At 40.3% G+C, this 15341-nt stretch overlaps 1 protein-coding gene across 5 annotated transcripts; it reads left to right on the top strand.

The window, feature by feature from the left end:
- Nucleotides 1-393: 393 nt before the first annotated feature.
- LOC6549294 (putative mediator of RNA polymerase II transcription subunit 26) lies at nucleotides 394-12030 on the top strand. Of its 5 annotated transcripts, none has more exons than XM_026980540.1 (10): nucleotides 395-1038; nucleotides 7730-7792; nucleotides 7856-7994; nucleotides 8336-8450; nucleotides 8509-8850; nucleotides 8917-9480; nucleotides 9543-9662; nucleotides 10615-11078; nucleotides 11493-11601; nucleotides 11661-12029. In XM_026980540.1, exons 1-10 carry the CDS (start codon nucleotides 963-965, stop codon nucleotides 11775-11777), a joined length of 2109 nt encoding a protein of 702 aa, XP_026836341.1. In that variant the 5' UTR covers nucleotides 395-962; the 3' UTR covers nucleotides 11778-12029. The 5 variants fall into 5 exon arrangements, with proteins under 5 accessions (XP_015012076.1, XP_026836341.1, XP_026836343.1 ...); XM_026980542.1 differs by having other exon boundaries at nucleotides 396-1038; nucleotides 8509-8751; nucleotides 9238-9480; XM_026980541.1 differs by having other exon boundaries at nucleotides 396-1038; nucleotides 9238-9480.
- The last annotated feature ends 3311 nt before the right edge of the window (nucleotides 12031-15341 follow it).

The following is a 15341-nucleotide window of genomic DNA, read 5'->3' as shown; positions in this document are numbered from 1 at the left end:
GCAGTCAAGCATTTTATAAATAATTTTTAATTTACAAAATTTCTATTAGCACGATTATTTATCTGACATTTTTGTAAGTGTAGGATTTGATGAGGATGGAAACCTGGCTGAACTAACGTGATGGTGCATGTCTTTACTAAATAGCGAATGCCAGATACATAAAGAAAACAAATACACATAAGGAAATTCGTAGTTCCGGGCTTATTTATGCAAAACTAAATAAATAAAATACAAAGATAGATATATATAAATATATTTTAAATGCATTTATAAATTAACTGTAAAATGGCATCTTTGTGGATTTATTTTTGAAACCTTTTTGAAACTTGGCAGCACTGTTTGGTTTTTTTCTCTCTCTCCTCTCTCATAAATTTATGCTCGCTTCCATTGCAGTGCCGCTTTCGAGATACATTTGTATCTGGTTCCAGTGCCGCTTGCAGTATTATTGTGGCTTCCAGTTTGCTGGACTGGATGGCCAAGTCAAACAACATCCATTCGCTGAGCGGCTTTCGCTGTTGAATGAGCTGTTTTGCTGCTTTCGTGGAACGACGACCGCCGGTTCGTCGCGTATCTTTGAGATACAATACCTAAATCGAATCGAATTTTGTACTGCAGCTGTCGTTGTTGCGCGCGTGTTGTTAATTGAAATGGTGGAATTATAAGCATTATTTCTCGTGTGGAAGTGTGAAAGTGAAATAGTTGCACCAAGAGCGACGCAATTAGATGAAAATATAGCTTACTCACGCTCTGTATCCCCGTGTACTTGTATCTATTTTGCGAGCCCGCTTCAACAAGTAAACCAACATAAATTAAAAACCACTGGAGTGGAAGGCGCGTCCTTGAGCTACCCAATTTAAACACCTGTTTTAGAACGAGATACAGATATTCAAAAGCGATTTGAGCCACCGAAAGAGACAGCCAAAGGCTGTTAGAAAGAGAAGGGCGGCGAGAGGCGGAGAGAGATGAATAATTTCACAACCACAACAGCAGCCGCACCACCAAAGGAAGCGCTGCCCCGATCAGGACATGTTAATGAGGGTAAGCATGGGTTAAGAACCGAACCGAAGCAAACCATTTCGAAATCGGTTGAACATGAACAATTTCGTACGGGGCCTTGGATAATTGGAAATTGATTGGGTTTGAGTGAAGCTATTGAGATGAAGGGGCGAAAGAATTGGGACGGGGGCATGAGCACCACATAGATGTGATTAGTTTGAGGTATTTTAAAATTCCTCTTCAACGTTTCCTTCCCCTGACTTGATATATTCTTAACGATATACCCTCTTACCGCGATCAAATTTATTTTGTTGTATTGTTTGTATTCATTCATAAGGAAGTCAGTGCCCATAGTCTTTTCAGGCATTCTTAACCATTATTAACTTTTTAATTCGTAAAATATATATTGACTATTTCTTCTTCTTTAAAAATGGAAATGAAACAAAAGTTTTATTTTACTTTTAATTAATGCAACTAGAAATGGCTTAAGTCCATATATATCCAAGATATTTCTTATTAAAAATGTTCTTGCACTTTCCATACCCCACTTCAACATCTATATCCCATTAATTCCACCTATCCGATGTCTTTGAATACCGACATCAGCCAAAAACAAACACTCGGATTCTCAGAACTTTTTCTGTGTCGTTTGCGCCTGGGCGTTTGAGGGTAAGCTATTTTCCTGTTGATTCACATGTAAACAAAGCATATGGTGCACGTTTTCCCTTATCGCATTCGACTTGACCTTATGTAATAACGAAACATTTGCATAGAAAAAATGTTACAACATGAAGAGCTGGCTCATTCAACTCCCTGAATAAGCTCAATTAATTGAAAACGAATACGAAATGCTCGATGACAAAGAAATGGCGGTTGTGCAAATCTCTCTCTCTACCAGGTGAATAGTATTTGTTGTTATGCTAATGAAAAAGATTGCCCAAAAACGAAAAAATAATACACAGAAAACGCGAGCCCACAACAACTTTCTCGACTCACAATCACTAGAAGTTGGCGAGTTTCCTAATTTTTTGGGGGGCTTTGAAAGTCTTCATGAGACGATAAACAAAAACAAAGACTGCCAGTCAGCAGCTGAAGAAACCGCAAAGTACAGACCAACGACCGAAAGCGGACAAAGCTGTGAAGAAGAGATTTCAGTTGAGAAATAAACAAACAACGCGCTCTTATTTAGTTTTCTTTTAGAGCAATTGAGGGGAAGCCGAGCGATCCCCGCTACAGAAAGGGAAAATACGTACTCATTTTCTTCTTTTTGGAGGTGCAAAAAATGATTGCCGCGAGCACTTTCCATTTAATGAATGCACCCGAAGAAAAATTGGTAATCCACCATTATAAGCAATTTTTTTCATAAAAACTTTAATCGATATAAAAAATTTCGCATTGCGACACTGTATTACGATACTTTAAATAGCGATGAATATAGAATCGGAAATAAAAGACAAAAAAATGAGTAAAATTCAAAGCGCTTGTAACTTTAAGTTCCAGCTAAATTAACATTTCTGGAGAAGGCTTATGACTTTAAAATCATTTTTGTTTTACTAAAAAATGTATTTAGTAAGGTTTCTATTGAAGTTATAATGCTAATTTTTATCAGATTTTGCACAGTGCAAACATGCAAAAAGGCTGTTTCCCAGCATTTGTATCTTAAAGATGCAGCGCGTGCAGCAGGCAACAGCTGACGGTTAGCCGAGGGGATTGCAGCCGCTTCATTTGCGCCCAAGCACGCATGACAAAAGACCCCCACAAAGAGTCGGCCCTCGGTTTGAAATAGCCGTGCCTCCGACTGAAACTCACTCAACTGCTGGCCTCTTTTTCCCCTTTTTTCGCCAACCAGCCTGACTGACTGACAAGTGAAGGGGCTTCCTTGGGAAGAGGGGGCCAGGATGGAAAGGGGGCTTCGGGGGGTTTGGGGGCAGCCCCAACGGCAAGAGAAACAGCAGCAGTTGCATGACGAGCCGCCTGAATGCAGTTTATTTCTTTCTTGCGTTTTTATCGCAGCATGCCAGGAATGATTCACTTGCCAGGCCACGATGACAGGATGTGCGAGTGCCAGGAAGGAGGTCTCCTCCATTTGGATTTGGTGCTTAACATTTCTATGGGGATAGCACTTAAAGGAAGCACAAGCCTCACTCTGCTCCTCTCCGTTTTATGGCGCTTTGTCCTGACTTGCGTTGGCCTACAAAACAACTTTTCTTGAAGCCCAAATAATAGAGTTTCCAAGGAGCCCGAGGAGTTCCAAGCTGCCCACCTCAAGTCCTTGTGCTTACAAATGAAAGTATGAATAACTAAATCGAGCTAGGCAAAATATTGCACTTGTACTTAAGACACACATTTAGGTAATGTAAGGAAGAAGTAATACTTCGAGGATAAATTGCTGTCCCCTTTAGTGGGAGAAACTTATTCATGATTTATTTTCTTAACTATGCCTGATTCAAGCATTTGTATTTAACATCTTAAGTGGTTAAGTGAACAATATAATTTTGTTTGAAAACAGTATATTTCTCAGGTATATGTTTTTGTTTATCATAGCTTCCAACAAATGTGACTCACAAGATTAAAGCTAAGAGCTGGCAATATGTAACGAATAAATATTTTCAGGGTGTTTATTGATGTTTACAACGGCCTTAGCGACGTGTAAAATAAATAACTACAAATATTAAGGAACCAACAATTACTTACTTGTTTACAAACTCTGAATACTTACAGTTTCAGACTGTCAGACTAAAAAGAAAACTTCTTCGTTTTAAAAGCAGAGAAAGCTTGACTGGCTTAATTCATAAGTATCGTAGCATGAAACAGAAATTAAGGCAATTTGGACTTTGTTTTGTTGCCACAACACCGCACTTGAATAGACAATTATTGGCCTTTCTGCTTTGGATATGCATAACTTGGCTTATGAGTGCCTGAGAGGCAATTCAATCAATCAGCGGAAACCGAAAATGAACCCGAAATGTGAGTTCATTTGAATAAAATACATTCGGGAGGTGATGCAGCCGGGCTAAGGTCAATGTGAGGCTGGCTAAATATACTGCCGGTGTGCATCCGTATCTGTGTGTGTGTGCCGTATCTGTATCTGTCAGATGCAACATTCAAATAGTCGACATTGCGGGCCGCATTTCTCGTCCAGTGGCAGTGGCAGTGGCATGTTCAACAACCTTGAGTCAGGTTTTTCCACTTTCGGCGCCGCGTCTTCGCTGCTGCAGTTGCAGTCGTTGCAGTCGCAGTCGTCAAGCGTCAACAGCATTTTTTTCCACGCCGCACACACATATTTTCCTGGATTTTGTTCGGGGGCTCTCTCATAAATTTTCCCGTCAAACTGCTTTCTAATTTTGGCTTTCCTCACTTGTTTATAGTTTACTTAATATATGCATATGCAGAGGCTTGTACATTCATTACCATTTCGGATTGTGTAACTCTTCACGCGATCCGCGGGCCATTCATGCGGCTCAACCATCTGAACTTGGCTGCCAATCAGGAATAATGAATCGGCGAAATGGGGAAAACCAGACCAAAAGTAAGGTGGCGAAGCCCTACAAGTGCCAAGAGGCCCATGCAGAAACACTGTGGGCTGAAAATGGACTGGCCAGCAAGGTTAATTGAATGTGGCAGGCAAATTTGTAAAGGTTGCAGTGCAAGCACTTTCGGCCAAATTGCAAAGAGACGGCAGCTAAGCAATTGTTGCTGCACCTAAATAGTTAGGGCCCCATTTAACGGAGTTCCTCGGGAGTGAATAGAAACCATTTGATTATGGTTATTGATTTAAACATTTTAATATGGTTATGATTGCATAACCCGAACTACTTTCCTTTATAATAAATAATATAATAAATATATGTTTAGATCCTGGATCAACATTTAGGCACATTAATTGAAACAAAAAACTAAAAACAATATTTTACATCCAAATCAAACAAGAGACCATTATCAACAGTTTCGAATCAACCTTCACTCAAACGATTTCTTCAGAAAATTCTTCCCCTCCCCGCCACCTGCTTTCACCCCCGCGGAGCGAATTCTCCAGAAACCTTAAGCTCCATGAATCATGCATTTCTTGACTTACTAACCCGTTCTCAGGTCGTTCTTTTGGTCATGTCAATAAAATGCTTTTGCTGACCCACATTGCACCACCCATTGTGGTGCGAATTTTTGGGGCAGCAGAGGTTAGGAGTTTTTATTTTGTTTTTGCCAAAAACTCGTTCCATGGCCGCTAAAAAATGTACATATATCTCTCATATGGACACCCACAAAAAGTCAGCTGTCAGCGCCGGAACAGGAAATCGAAAGAATTTTAAATTTGTCGTGTGACTTTATGGCTCTGGCAATAATTTTCCTAGACTTATGTTGCACGATTTTAATGACTCGGTCATTTCCTCTCTGTTAAAAAAGAAGAATTTTGCAACGGCCAGCGTATGGAGTACAGTAAGTTAGTTTCAGCACAGGTTTTCTTTGTGTTGTTCTCATACACACATTTTTTTCTGTATTTCTGTATAATTTGTTTTCGTATTTTGCCCGTTGCCCGTTGTGCATAATAAAAAGCCGCGCTTGGACGGGGAATTATAACGCAAAAGTGCAGAGACGTAAGAACAACGAGAATATCGTATACACACATACCGCCACTTATTCGACACTTTGTAAGCCATGCTGCATATGCTGACAGTATAAAACAGCAAGACTGAGCTCACTTTATGCAATCGAAGATTTGCATACCCTATAAAACTCGCCCAAAAAGGTAAAGGAGCCGCCTAATGAGGAATATACAAGGGACAACCAAGTTCACAAAACATAAGAAGAGATTATCCACACACTTGTGCCAAGTCAGGCAGATTGTATTCGGATTCATGATATATCCAGCATGGAAACCCCCTCTTGAAGTCAGTGCAAACAACTGTCTCGAATTACCACACTCTTCTGTGGCATAAGCATAGTGCTGAGAGATCTGGGGGAGGCGAACCAAAGTTGAGCATGGGATTTGGGGCCGGTGGGGTAAGCAACCTGAGCTGAGCAATCAGGCCGAACCACTCAGCGGACCGAGCGGGCCAAGAAAAGCGCGAGCTGGCAAAAAATAGATACTTTGTATTTCTTGTATTTATGCAGCGGCACAACATACACTGTTTTTTTTCAGTAGCATGCCCGTGCATATATATAGAATCCGCTTAGCTATGTACTTACGGGTATATAGTGCTTGTGTGCAGTCAGAAATCAAACAACTAAATTGATTACGAGTATGTCTGCCATCGTTTCTGTGCTCCTGCTGCAAGTGCAGTTTAATTTCGAATTGCAGTTAATTAAGTGCAATCGGCACTAAATGCATTAGCTGCCCTGAAAGTCCGAACCATAATTCATTTTCAACTGGAGTGTTCTAATTGCACTCGCCCTGGTGGCGTAGAAATCTAGGGCCAGAGTTCAACTAATTGCCAGCTGACAGTTTCAAGTCAAAGAACCTTTAAATTAGTGTCACCATGGGGTGATCGGAGTGTCCAGATAAGGAGGTTATGTGCGTTAATAGACGGGCTGAATGGAAAAAGCTAAGTGAGCTAAAAGTGTGGGAAGTTCCGGAAACTAAGGGCTCTACAGTGATTAAGTAAGAGTTTGCTTGTAAAAAATAAAAAAAGTAAAGAAGCTAAAAAGTTGGTACTTAAATAGTATTCATAAGGCAGAAAAAAACAATGACAACATTTAAGATTTTTTTAACGTAACTAAATAATAAAAGTAGAATATATATTTCATGCACTCAAAAGAAAAAGTTGAGCTTCACCCTCTTTTTTAAGAAACTCCGCTGTCATTGTCTATCTGTAGATAAATTACATATCTACCTAAACACAAACTATCACTTCGATAACAAGACCTACTTGAAAATACAACAACTTGCCCACTTTGCCACACTTCCACTTTCCACAGACAGTGACTGAGAGTCGAGGCTTCCTCACTAAATGAAATGATAAATGACAGCAACTCAGAAGCGGACAAGAACACCAAACCAGACGGTTTCAATTGCGTAGATCGTCCATGTGTGCAGTGGAAAAAAATATATATGACCATATGAATCATCTGCTTTTAAAGATTTACCAATATTTTTGTGTATTTATTTAGAGCTGTTTATGCACACAGTACTTTATTTTATTTAATTGTTTATAATAAGTGTGCTTTTGAATAATGAAAAATTCGAGTTGAAAGCGCTCAAAGGCTATACAAAACTATAGAAATAATAAAGCATATCGGATGTATTTTTTCTGCCTGTGTAAGCAAATGAGCACACCACCGAACTCGAAAAAAGCAAAGTATTAAAAACATATATAAATAACCCCAAGCGAACCCCAAACCGAATTCTACGCACACAATTAAGAGGCTGTTTATACCACGCTTTCGCTTATCAACGAGCACTGATCGCTCTATGGCGGTTTAATCGATCAAAATGCTACCCCAACTTCTTGATAACTTTCCCACTCCAGCTGCATTACATCTTCAATGGAATTCCTTTGTTTAAGGCCTGGTTTGTTCCCGATTCGAACGACTGCATCTCGAAGGTGACTCATCGGTTTAGTGAGGCATCAAGTGGAGCAAACCGAATTTACGATCTTGCAGGGTTTCATTAGAGATTTGGCCGGTAATCCGATAGTTCCAGCATTGAATATCACTTGTTATTAGACACTGCAACGAACTGTCATAAAAAGGCGATTCAAGGTACTCAACTGTTTTTTCCATCAATTTCCCATTGCAGTGTGCAAGGAGTGGCTCGTGCGTGAGGATGGCGCTTTGGCCTATAAACTCCAGTCCCAAGAGAGTAAGTACCCGACTAAACTTAATGGCTAGCCATCAAACTAATGCACCAAATCATTACCCCCAGTTAATGACTTCTACAAGGGAAATCGGTACAGAAACGCAGTGGTTCGCGAGGACTTCCCAACTGCCCTGCACGAACAAATCAAGGAGAAGGAACAGGCACAGCGAAGAGTCGATGCCTACAGAAGGCGTCTGACAGAGCAGTAAGTTTTAGAAATATTAAAAAAATAAAATACAAAATTTGAATATCTTTAAAACCCGGACGAACTGCACAAACTTCATTTCTATGCATAAAAGTTGCAGCATAACTATTCAATGGAAACTGGTATTCCAGTTCTTGTACGCCTATCATTAATAACACACCTAAACAATTTGCAGTTTTCCCTATTCAAGACTGGAAAACATGTTGGCAGTTTCTTAATTACCCTATTTGTAATCAGTAATTGTTAAAAGAACAACAGCAGTGACTTTCAAAGACCGAAAATCGTAAAAGTCATGCGGCACTCTCTCAGTTTCAATAGAACTAATCACAATATCTCGACAGGGAGGAGCATGACAAGCGAGTGGCCAAAGAAATAGCTGACAAACTGGAGCGAGATCTGCAGGAGCAGCAGCAAAAGGAGCTGTTGCAGAGCGAGATAATAGCCAAGCAAATGCAGGTGGGTACCTGGGATATCTTGCCAATATCTTATCCCCGCGGTATTCACCCCATTGCAGGAAATCTATGTGAATTTGCCGCCCGTACCGCCGCCTGCAACACGGGACAAGAGTCGTCCGCCGCCCCGTCCCGCCAAAGCAAGTATACACCTGCAACAGCAGCAGCAGACACAGCAGACACAGTCGACACTGCCGCAACATCAGCCAGAGCCGAGCACCTCGCAGCAGGCTAGATATCACAGTCAGCAGCAGCAACAACCGTTGCAGCTGCAGCAGCAACACTTCTCACAAACAGACAACTATGTAGGGCTATCGCTTATACCAAATATTGTTGAGTTGCCAGGGGCAGCGGCAGCATGCACCACTCCCAGTAGAAATGCACAGGCACACAATCAGCTGTTGGTGAGTGATGTGTTATCATCGCCACAGCAGCAGCAGCAACATCACTCACGTTTTCACCATGCACAGCAGCAGCAGCAGCAGCAGCAGCAACATCAATCATCATCGCCGGCACGTCGGGCACCAACAAATGCCACCACATCCGCAATACCTAACATGCCCAGCACTTCATCCATAACTCAGCACCCACCCACACACACCGCACACTCGGCTGACATCGATGAGCTGGTGGACTACGCCGATGTTGCTGACAGCATTCGCGACTACAACATCGCTGCCACGACCAACACAGCAACATCGGCCGGCGTTGTCGATGCAGCTGCAACATCACTCCAGAAACAACGCTCCCCGTCACACGAGAATCTCCTAAGAACCGAACCGAAATTTCAGAAACTGTCGCCCGAGAAATACGATCAGCTGGTGGGCAATTTCGGTTTGGGATCTGGAAATGGATCTGGATCGGGATCGGGATCGGGATCGGCCAAGGCAGCTGAGAGACACATGCAGCAACACGCCGATGACATTGAGCTCTACGTTGACCCGTGCGACTATGCGAGTCTGCGCGAGATCGGACTGCCGCTGGAGGAGATTCAGGAGATGAGCAAGAAGCTGAAGCAGGAGCAGAAAGATGAGGTAACAGTGTTGGTTTTGAATGACTCAAGAGTTCCCGGTAGCTAAGTTGGCCTTTCTTTTAGTTGCTGGCTCGCCGTCTGCAGGCCATTGAGTCGAAGGACTGTGTGCGTCAGGAGCACAGGGATCGCCTGCTGGCCATTGAGGCACAGGACAAGGAACTGGCCAAAATGCTTCAGGATAGGGTAAGGCAGACGATCTACTTAAAAATTACAGACTAATACGAGTCTAATGTAGATAAATAAAATATATACTTGCAATTCTCTCAAATGTAATAGATACAGGATCGTTAGTTTTATGTTAGAAGGAAATTCGGACTTACTTTTAAACTAACTAAGCTTTTCCCTTACTTTATTCCAAATTTAATTTCCCTACTGGTACTCAAAACCTAGATGAATTCCAAGAAATTGTTTTCCTGTAGGTACAACTACTTAGGAATCCGAAAGGTAACGTGTTTCAATTCAATGTAACATAATTGGATTCTATCCTACGATTGCAGCTATCCATAATAAACACATATCAATACTCAAATTATTTTAGTCTTGGCTTGTTTATGATTTTTATTACACTCTTTCAGAGGCTATATTGATTTCATTCAGTAGTTTGCAGGAGACATTTTCGACCATATAAAGACGAGTTGATTAAGTCATGTTCGCCCATTTCTATGCAAACTGTTCTATAATTTTAAATATATCAGCAACAAGCAAACGTCTTCTTTCTATTTGTAAATGGAAAAAAATTACATTCCTTGTTTTTGAGCATAAAGAGTTTTAAAACTGGTATTTTTTGACCATATATAATTTTGGTTCGAGCTTAAACAAAATCAAACAACGTTATCATATAAATAGCTTCATAAAATCATTAGAACATTAATTGAAAATATTAAAAAGGAAATAATAATTTCCTTGTTTTTGTTCATACAGAGATCTTATACGGTGTATTTCGGTTGTTCTAAACATGTAGTTACTGTAAGGGTATATAAACTTCGGCTTGGCAAAGTTTATATTTTCTTGTCTTGTTTATATTTTGTGGTTTTCATGTTTTTCTTACACATTTTCGCCGATATTCATTGAAATTTAAATTTGAATTGCTGTGTGCAGAGTTGACATTACAAAAGCAAGTTTAATGTCTTTCCAGGAAAAGGCCAAAGCCAAGAGGGCCAAGGAAAAAGCTCGTTTGCGAAAATCGCAACAGAAGGAAGCCGCAGAGGCTGCCAATGGAAACGGTAGTCTGCTTTGTGGCACCAATTCCCACTGCGGTCCACTGCTACCACTGCCCCCGGATTGCCTCTCCAGCAATACCAATCAGTCGCAGGCCGACATCGATGTGGAGGCCTACTCCAATCCCATAGACGTGCTAAACAGTAGTCGTGAACAGCGGCCCCACAACGGACCTTTGACCAATGGCAGCCTGACCAGAGATGGGGGCTCGGGCTCCAATCACAGTTCCATGCAGAGACAACAAAGGAACATGGTGCCCATTAGGGGAGAAGATGATATCTACACACTGCCCGTGGACAGCTGTAGGCCAGGTCCAAGGCCTCTCTCCTTGCACGTGACTGAGGCAATGCAACCAGTTCATAGCCACAACTCCATGACCAGGTGAGTTGAAAGTGGTGTACCCATCAGTCGTAGTGTAAGTGGGTGTACTAGATGGAATGGATGTTTCTGACCCTCTAAAGCCGCCTATAAATTCTTAATCTAAGAGTTAATAGGTGATATAAGGCAAAACTAACAAAACTGTCCACAAAAATTGTCAATTGTCCGTATCTCTGCAAGATGCTCAATGAAGTCAGAGAGGCGCGAGTAATAAATGTAACCACCGGTAGGTGGCGCTCGTGGCTACTCTGGGAAGCAAGCCTTTTAGCCGAGTAAGAGGTATCTGATAGTCCAGGAGCTGATCTATAGAGTTCTCTCTTGTTTTACACATGTATTTATCTACTCCTAACTGAACTTCCTATTGCCCACAGTGATTTACAAATGCTTTGAGTAACCTTAATATTGGATTTACCACAGATCCGAGCATTATGGATCAGAAGCCGGATCGCACGACAGCTCGCATCAGAGTGGCCAGGACGTTTCGCCCAACATGAAGTACTCCAAGTCCGGCAATTTCGGTATATATGTATAAGAAGGCCCTCCGTAAAATGTATCGCTATATATTGATGTATATTTCCATTTCAGATCAAAGTGCCAGTCCCACGCCGCCTTACATGCCAATTCAAGGTACTCGAAGATCAAATTCAAGTGAAGATCGTAAAAAGAAGTCCAAGGACAAGTGCACTCATCAGTGAACCATAATCACCTATTCATTACAATGCCTATATACATACATAAGTTTTGTACTCTCTTGACAATGAAATTGTTCAGATCGAAATCATAACTTTTATCGGTTTATTCAATCTTTCTCACATTGTATCTCTAGAACTTAGAAGTAGCTTGTAGTTTAAATTCATTTATATCATGTATAGTTAAATATGTGGTTTCAGTGATAGTTTTGATATACAAAATCATTGGCCTAACAATAAATGTTTTTTAAAAAGAAAGATAAATCTTATATCTGAAAATGGTGTTTTTTAAAGAACTATTTTAATTGAACTACAGCGGAAATAAAAAATAAAACGTATATGCGTATTAAAATGATATAATGAAGTACAATCTATTGTTATATTTGTAAAGCTCGATCAAGTTCATTCAAGGCCAAAAGTATTTGATCTGCGCTTTAAAATCACCATCACATTATCTCAATAAATTTTGTGGATGTTGTATCCTATATTTAGTTATGATTTTTTGAAAATTGAACTCCATTCACTAATAATTTCAAAATGCTATCAAAATTCTTCCGGCCTCCATTGCAGATATATTTTTAGCACGCACACTCTGAATAACTTCTGTTTAAGAACTCCAGCTTATGAACAGGGTCAGTACATCCGATCCAAGAGTAATTACTCCAAGAGTAATATCCAATCACCCATAACGAGCAGAACAGCATTTTTCTGTTGAAGAAATTGGGATCTTAGGTTATACAGTTTGTAATAGTTTTGTGTGAGCGTTTACCTTCTGGATAACTTTTCTGAACTTCCGATACTCGTGCCTTCAAAGTAATTTTGTTTTTGCCTTATTTTTTACTAACATCAGCAAGTTTGCGTCCAATACCGGAGATCAAAACTTGTGAAACTGGTATTAAAAGTCACAAGTTAGGGTCTCAGGGAATCAGCCATACAAACATTTGCACATGTCACCAATGCCAATATTTACATATGCCCGGTTGCATTTACATACTTAAGGCATTTGTAATGAAAATGAACGAGAGTCCGGCTCAGAGCACTTTTTTGTTGCCCACAATCAAAATTTGTTGCACCACCAACTTTTGTATGGCTGGGATTGGGTGGAGCAAGTGGTGCAGTTCGATTGGGATTCTTTAATCAAATGCGGCTTGTAGTCAAGCAAAGAAAGCTAGCACATTGTATAGTATGATGTGTAATTACTACTATACAACCTACTACCTCAATTTGCCAGAGAGAAAAAGGTCCTTGGTGTAGTCCTTTTTGCTAGGTGGTTTGGTTTTTAAAGGATCTTCTGGATTTCTTTGGTTCGGTTTTTGGTTGAAAAGATGTTGGCAAACAAGAAGGAAAATAATGCGGAGAAATCATACTGAGAAACGCCTATAAAGGAAATATGTTCAATTTGATTGGCAAATAATACATACATAAGATTAGTCTTTGAGTTAATTATTTGTTGTGTAATTGAAATTGAAACTGAAGTTTGTTATAACATATCAGCTTTCTTTTTATGCCGTTTTTAATTATATTGTTGGATATTTAGTTAAACTGATCGTTTTAATTTGATTTTAAGATTAATTATTGCATGTTTGAATAATAATTATTATTTTTATAATTCGTTTGGCCTTAAATGGATCTTTATTGATCTTCTATTTAGTCAGCTGTTACTTTGGAAGTTATGTGTTTCCTTGTAATCCTTTTTTAACTTGAACTTTATCCATACTCCGCCGTTATTTGATTTTTTAGTTTGTCATTGATTTTGTTGCCAAAAACCAGTTGTTTGCATTGACAGACTCCCATAATGCCGGTCTTGTAACAGATATAAAACAGCACAAGTTCGGATTTACGGGTTTCTGTTAATGGTCCATATGTAAGTATGCACCATTTCATGTTATAAGAAATCATTAGGGCGGTCGTGAAATTCAATTCGTCTCGATGAATCAAGAAGCAACCCCTTTTGTACGAGTAAACGCTTTTATCCATTATGTGAAGTTGTGAAATTCCGGAGGGAAACTAGATGTGGAATCCTCCAAGTGAACTGTAAGGTTAAAGTAAAGGTTTAATATATATCTAACTATTAAACGTTGTATAATAGTTACCTTGAACATAGATCTTCGATTAAGGTAAAGTCTGTTGTCAAAATCTGAAAGGGGATTTAATTTTATTCAGAAAGAATATTTTTGGTTAAAATTATGTTATTTATCTTTTCCTCTAAACAAGTAAAGTTTCCAATAAGAAAATATTATTTAAAAAATGTTATCTAGACAGTCAACGATTTAATAGTCTAGATAATCGAATTAAATTGAATTGAATTTGATAAAAGCGTAAATGGAAAAGCTAAAAACAATTAAGCTTATTCGTTATTACCCCTGCGTTTACCATTTATGTTTATGGCAATTTGCTGATTGTTGTCACATCAGTTTCGGATAATCTGCAAAAAATAGAAAGATGAATGCAGAAAATTAATGTCACAACATTTGCGAAAATCCATATTAGATTGGTTTCTCTCGTTTAAATCTTAGGCCAAGCGTTCCGTATATTTGAATGTTTATTATTTGCTTGCACATTGACCATGAATAAGCACCACAGAGAGCGTTGTGAAAGAACAATTCCACTTGACTTGGCCTAATCCCCCATAGATTTGCTCCTCGGCCACGTAAGCCGATCGGGCAGCTCGCTGCAGTTCGATTCAATTGCAACAAAGAAAAGCGAGCAATGGAAAAATTGCATTACATATTCATCTTTTTGCACGAACGTGGAAGAATCACCAAAAAAAAAGTAGTAAAAAAAGAACATAAGAAATAGTTGGACGCGAAGCTAACTATGTAAGCTGCACGGAGAAGGGGTATATACAGATGGGGGTATACGAGTATACATTATGTGCAGCTGTGGATTGGGTGAGGAAACGTTGCTGCAGCTGAAGCTCAGAACCGAAACTGAGGCTGAACCTGAAGCTATAGCTATGCCACTATGCTCGGCTGAGCGGCGGCAGAGCGGCGACTGCGGCTGTATCTATCGAGTGTTTTGGCTATATGTGTGTTGTTGTCCCGAGTTCCCTGTTCCCTGTTCCCAGTTGCCAGTTGCCAGTTCCATGTTGCAGCTACCATACTACATATGTACTAGTGGGGGTACCGGGCTCTGGGTTCTGGGCACTGGGCTTGGATTCTCGGTGCTGGGTACTGCTGATGCGATTCTCTAGCCGTCTTCACCCATTGGCCCTGCCACTTTTCCACATGTTTTCAATGCTTCTTTCGGTGGTAGCAGACAGTCGTCTGGAGCGCAGTTCGTTGGCTGTACCTATTTTCGCGTATTTCAGCCAGGACCTGCCTCAACAAATTCACAGCAGACAGACGCTACACACACACACCAGCGCACACCAGCGCACAAGCACACAAATACCAGCATGAGGGGCTGCTTTCTGGTTTCCTTCCTATTAAAAACCGGTAACAGTCCGCCGCAGCAGCAGAAGCAGCAGAGCAGCGCTGCAAATTTTTGCAACATGCTTTTTTTGCAACTCGTTCTCGGTTCTCTTAAGCTCTCTTAACCCTCTCGATAGCGCTCTCTGTGTGTTTACCTTTGCTAT

Source organism: Drosophila erecta, unplaced genomic scaffold (assembly GCF_003286155.1).
Source record: "Drosophila erecta strain 14021-0224.00,06,07 unplaced genomic scaffold, DereRS2 tig00000092-arrow-pilon, whole genome shotgun sequence".
Classification (NCBI taxonomy): Eukaryota; Metazoa; Arthropoda; class Insecta; order Diptera; family Drosophilidae; genus Drosophila; species Drosophila erecta.
This window is presented reverse-complemented; position numbering and strand designations above follow the sequence as displayed.

Bases quoted from the DNA above. Each gene is read 5' to 3' on its own strand.
- LOC6549294 (XM_015156590.2), top strand. From the start codon at position 963: ATGAATAATTTCACAACCACAACAGCAGCCGCACCACCAAAGGAAGCG. The intron at 7,793-7,855 runs GTAAGTACCCGA...CATTACCCCCAG, and splicing joins TAAACTCCAGTCCCAAGAGA to TTAATGACTTCTACAAGGGA. The intron at 9,663-10,614 runs GTAAGGCAGACG...ATGTCTTTCCAG, and splicing joins CCAAAATGCTTCAGGATAGG to GAAAAGGCCAAAGCCAAGAG.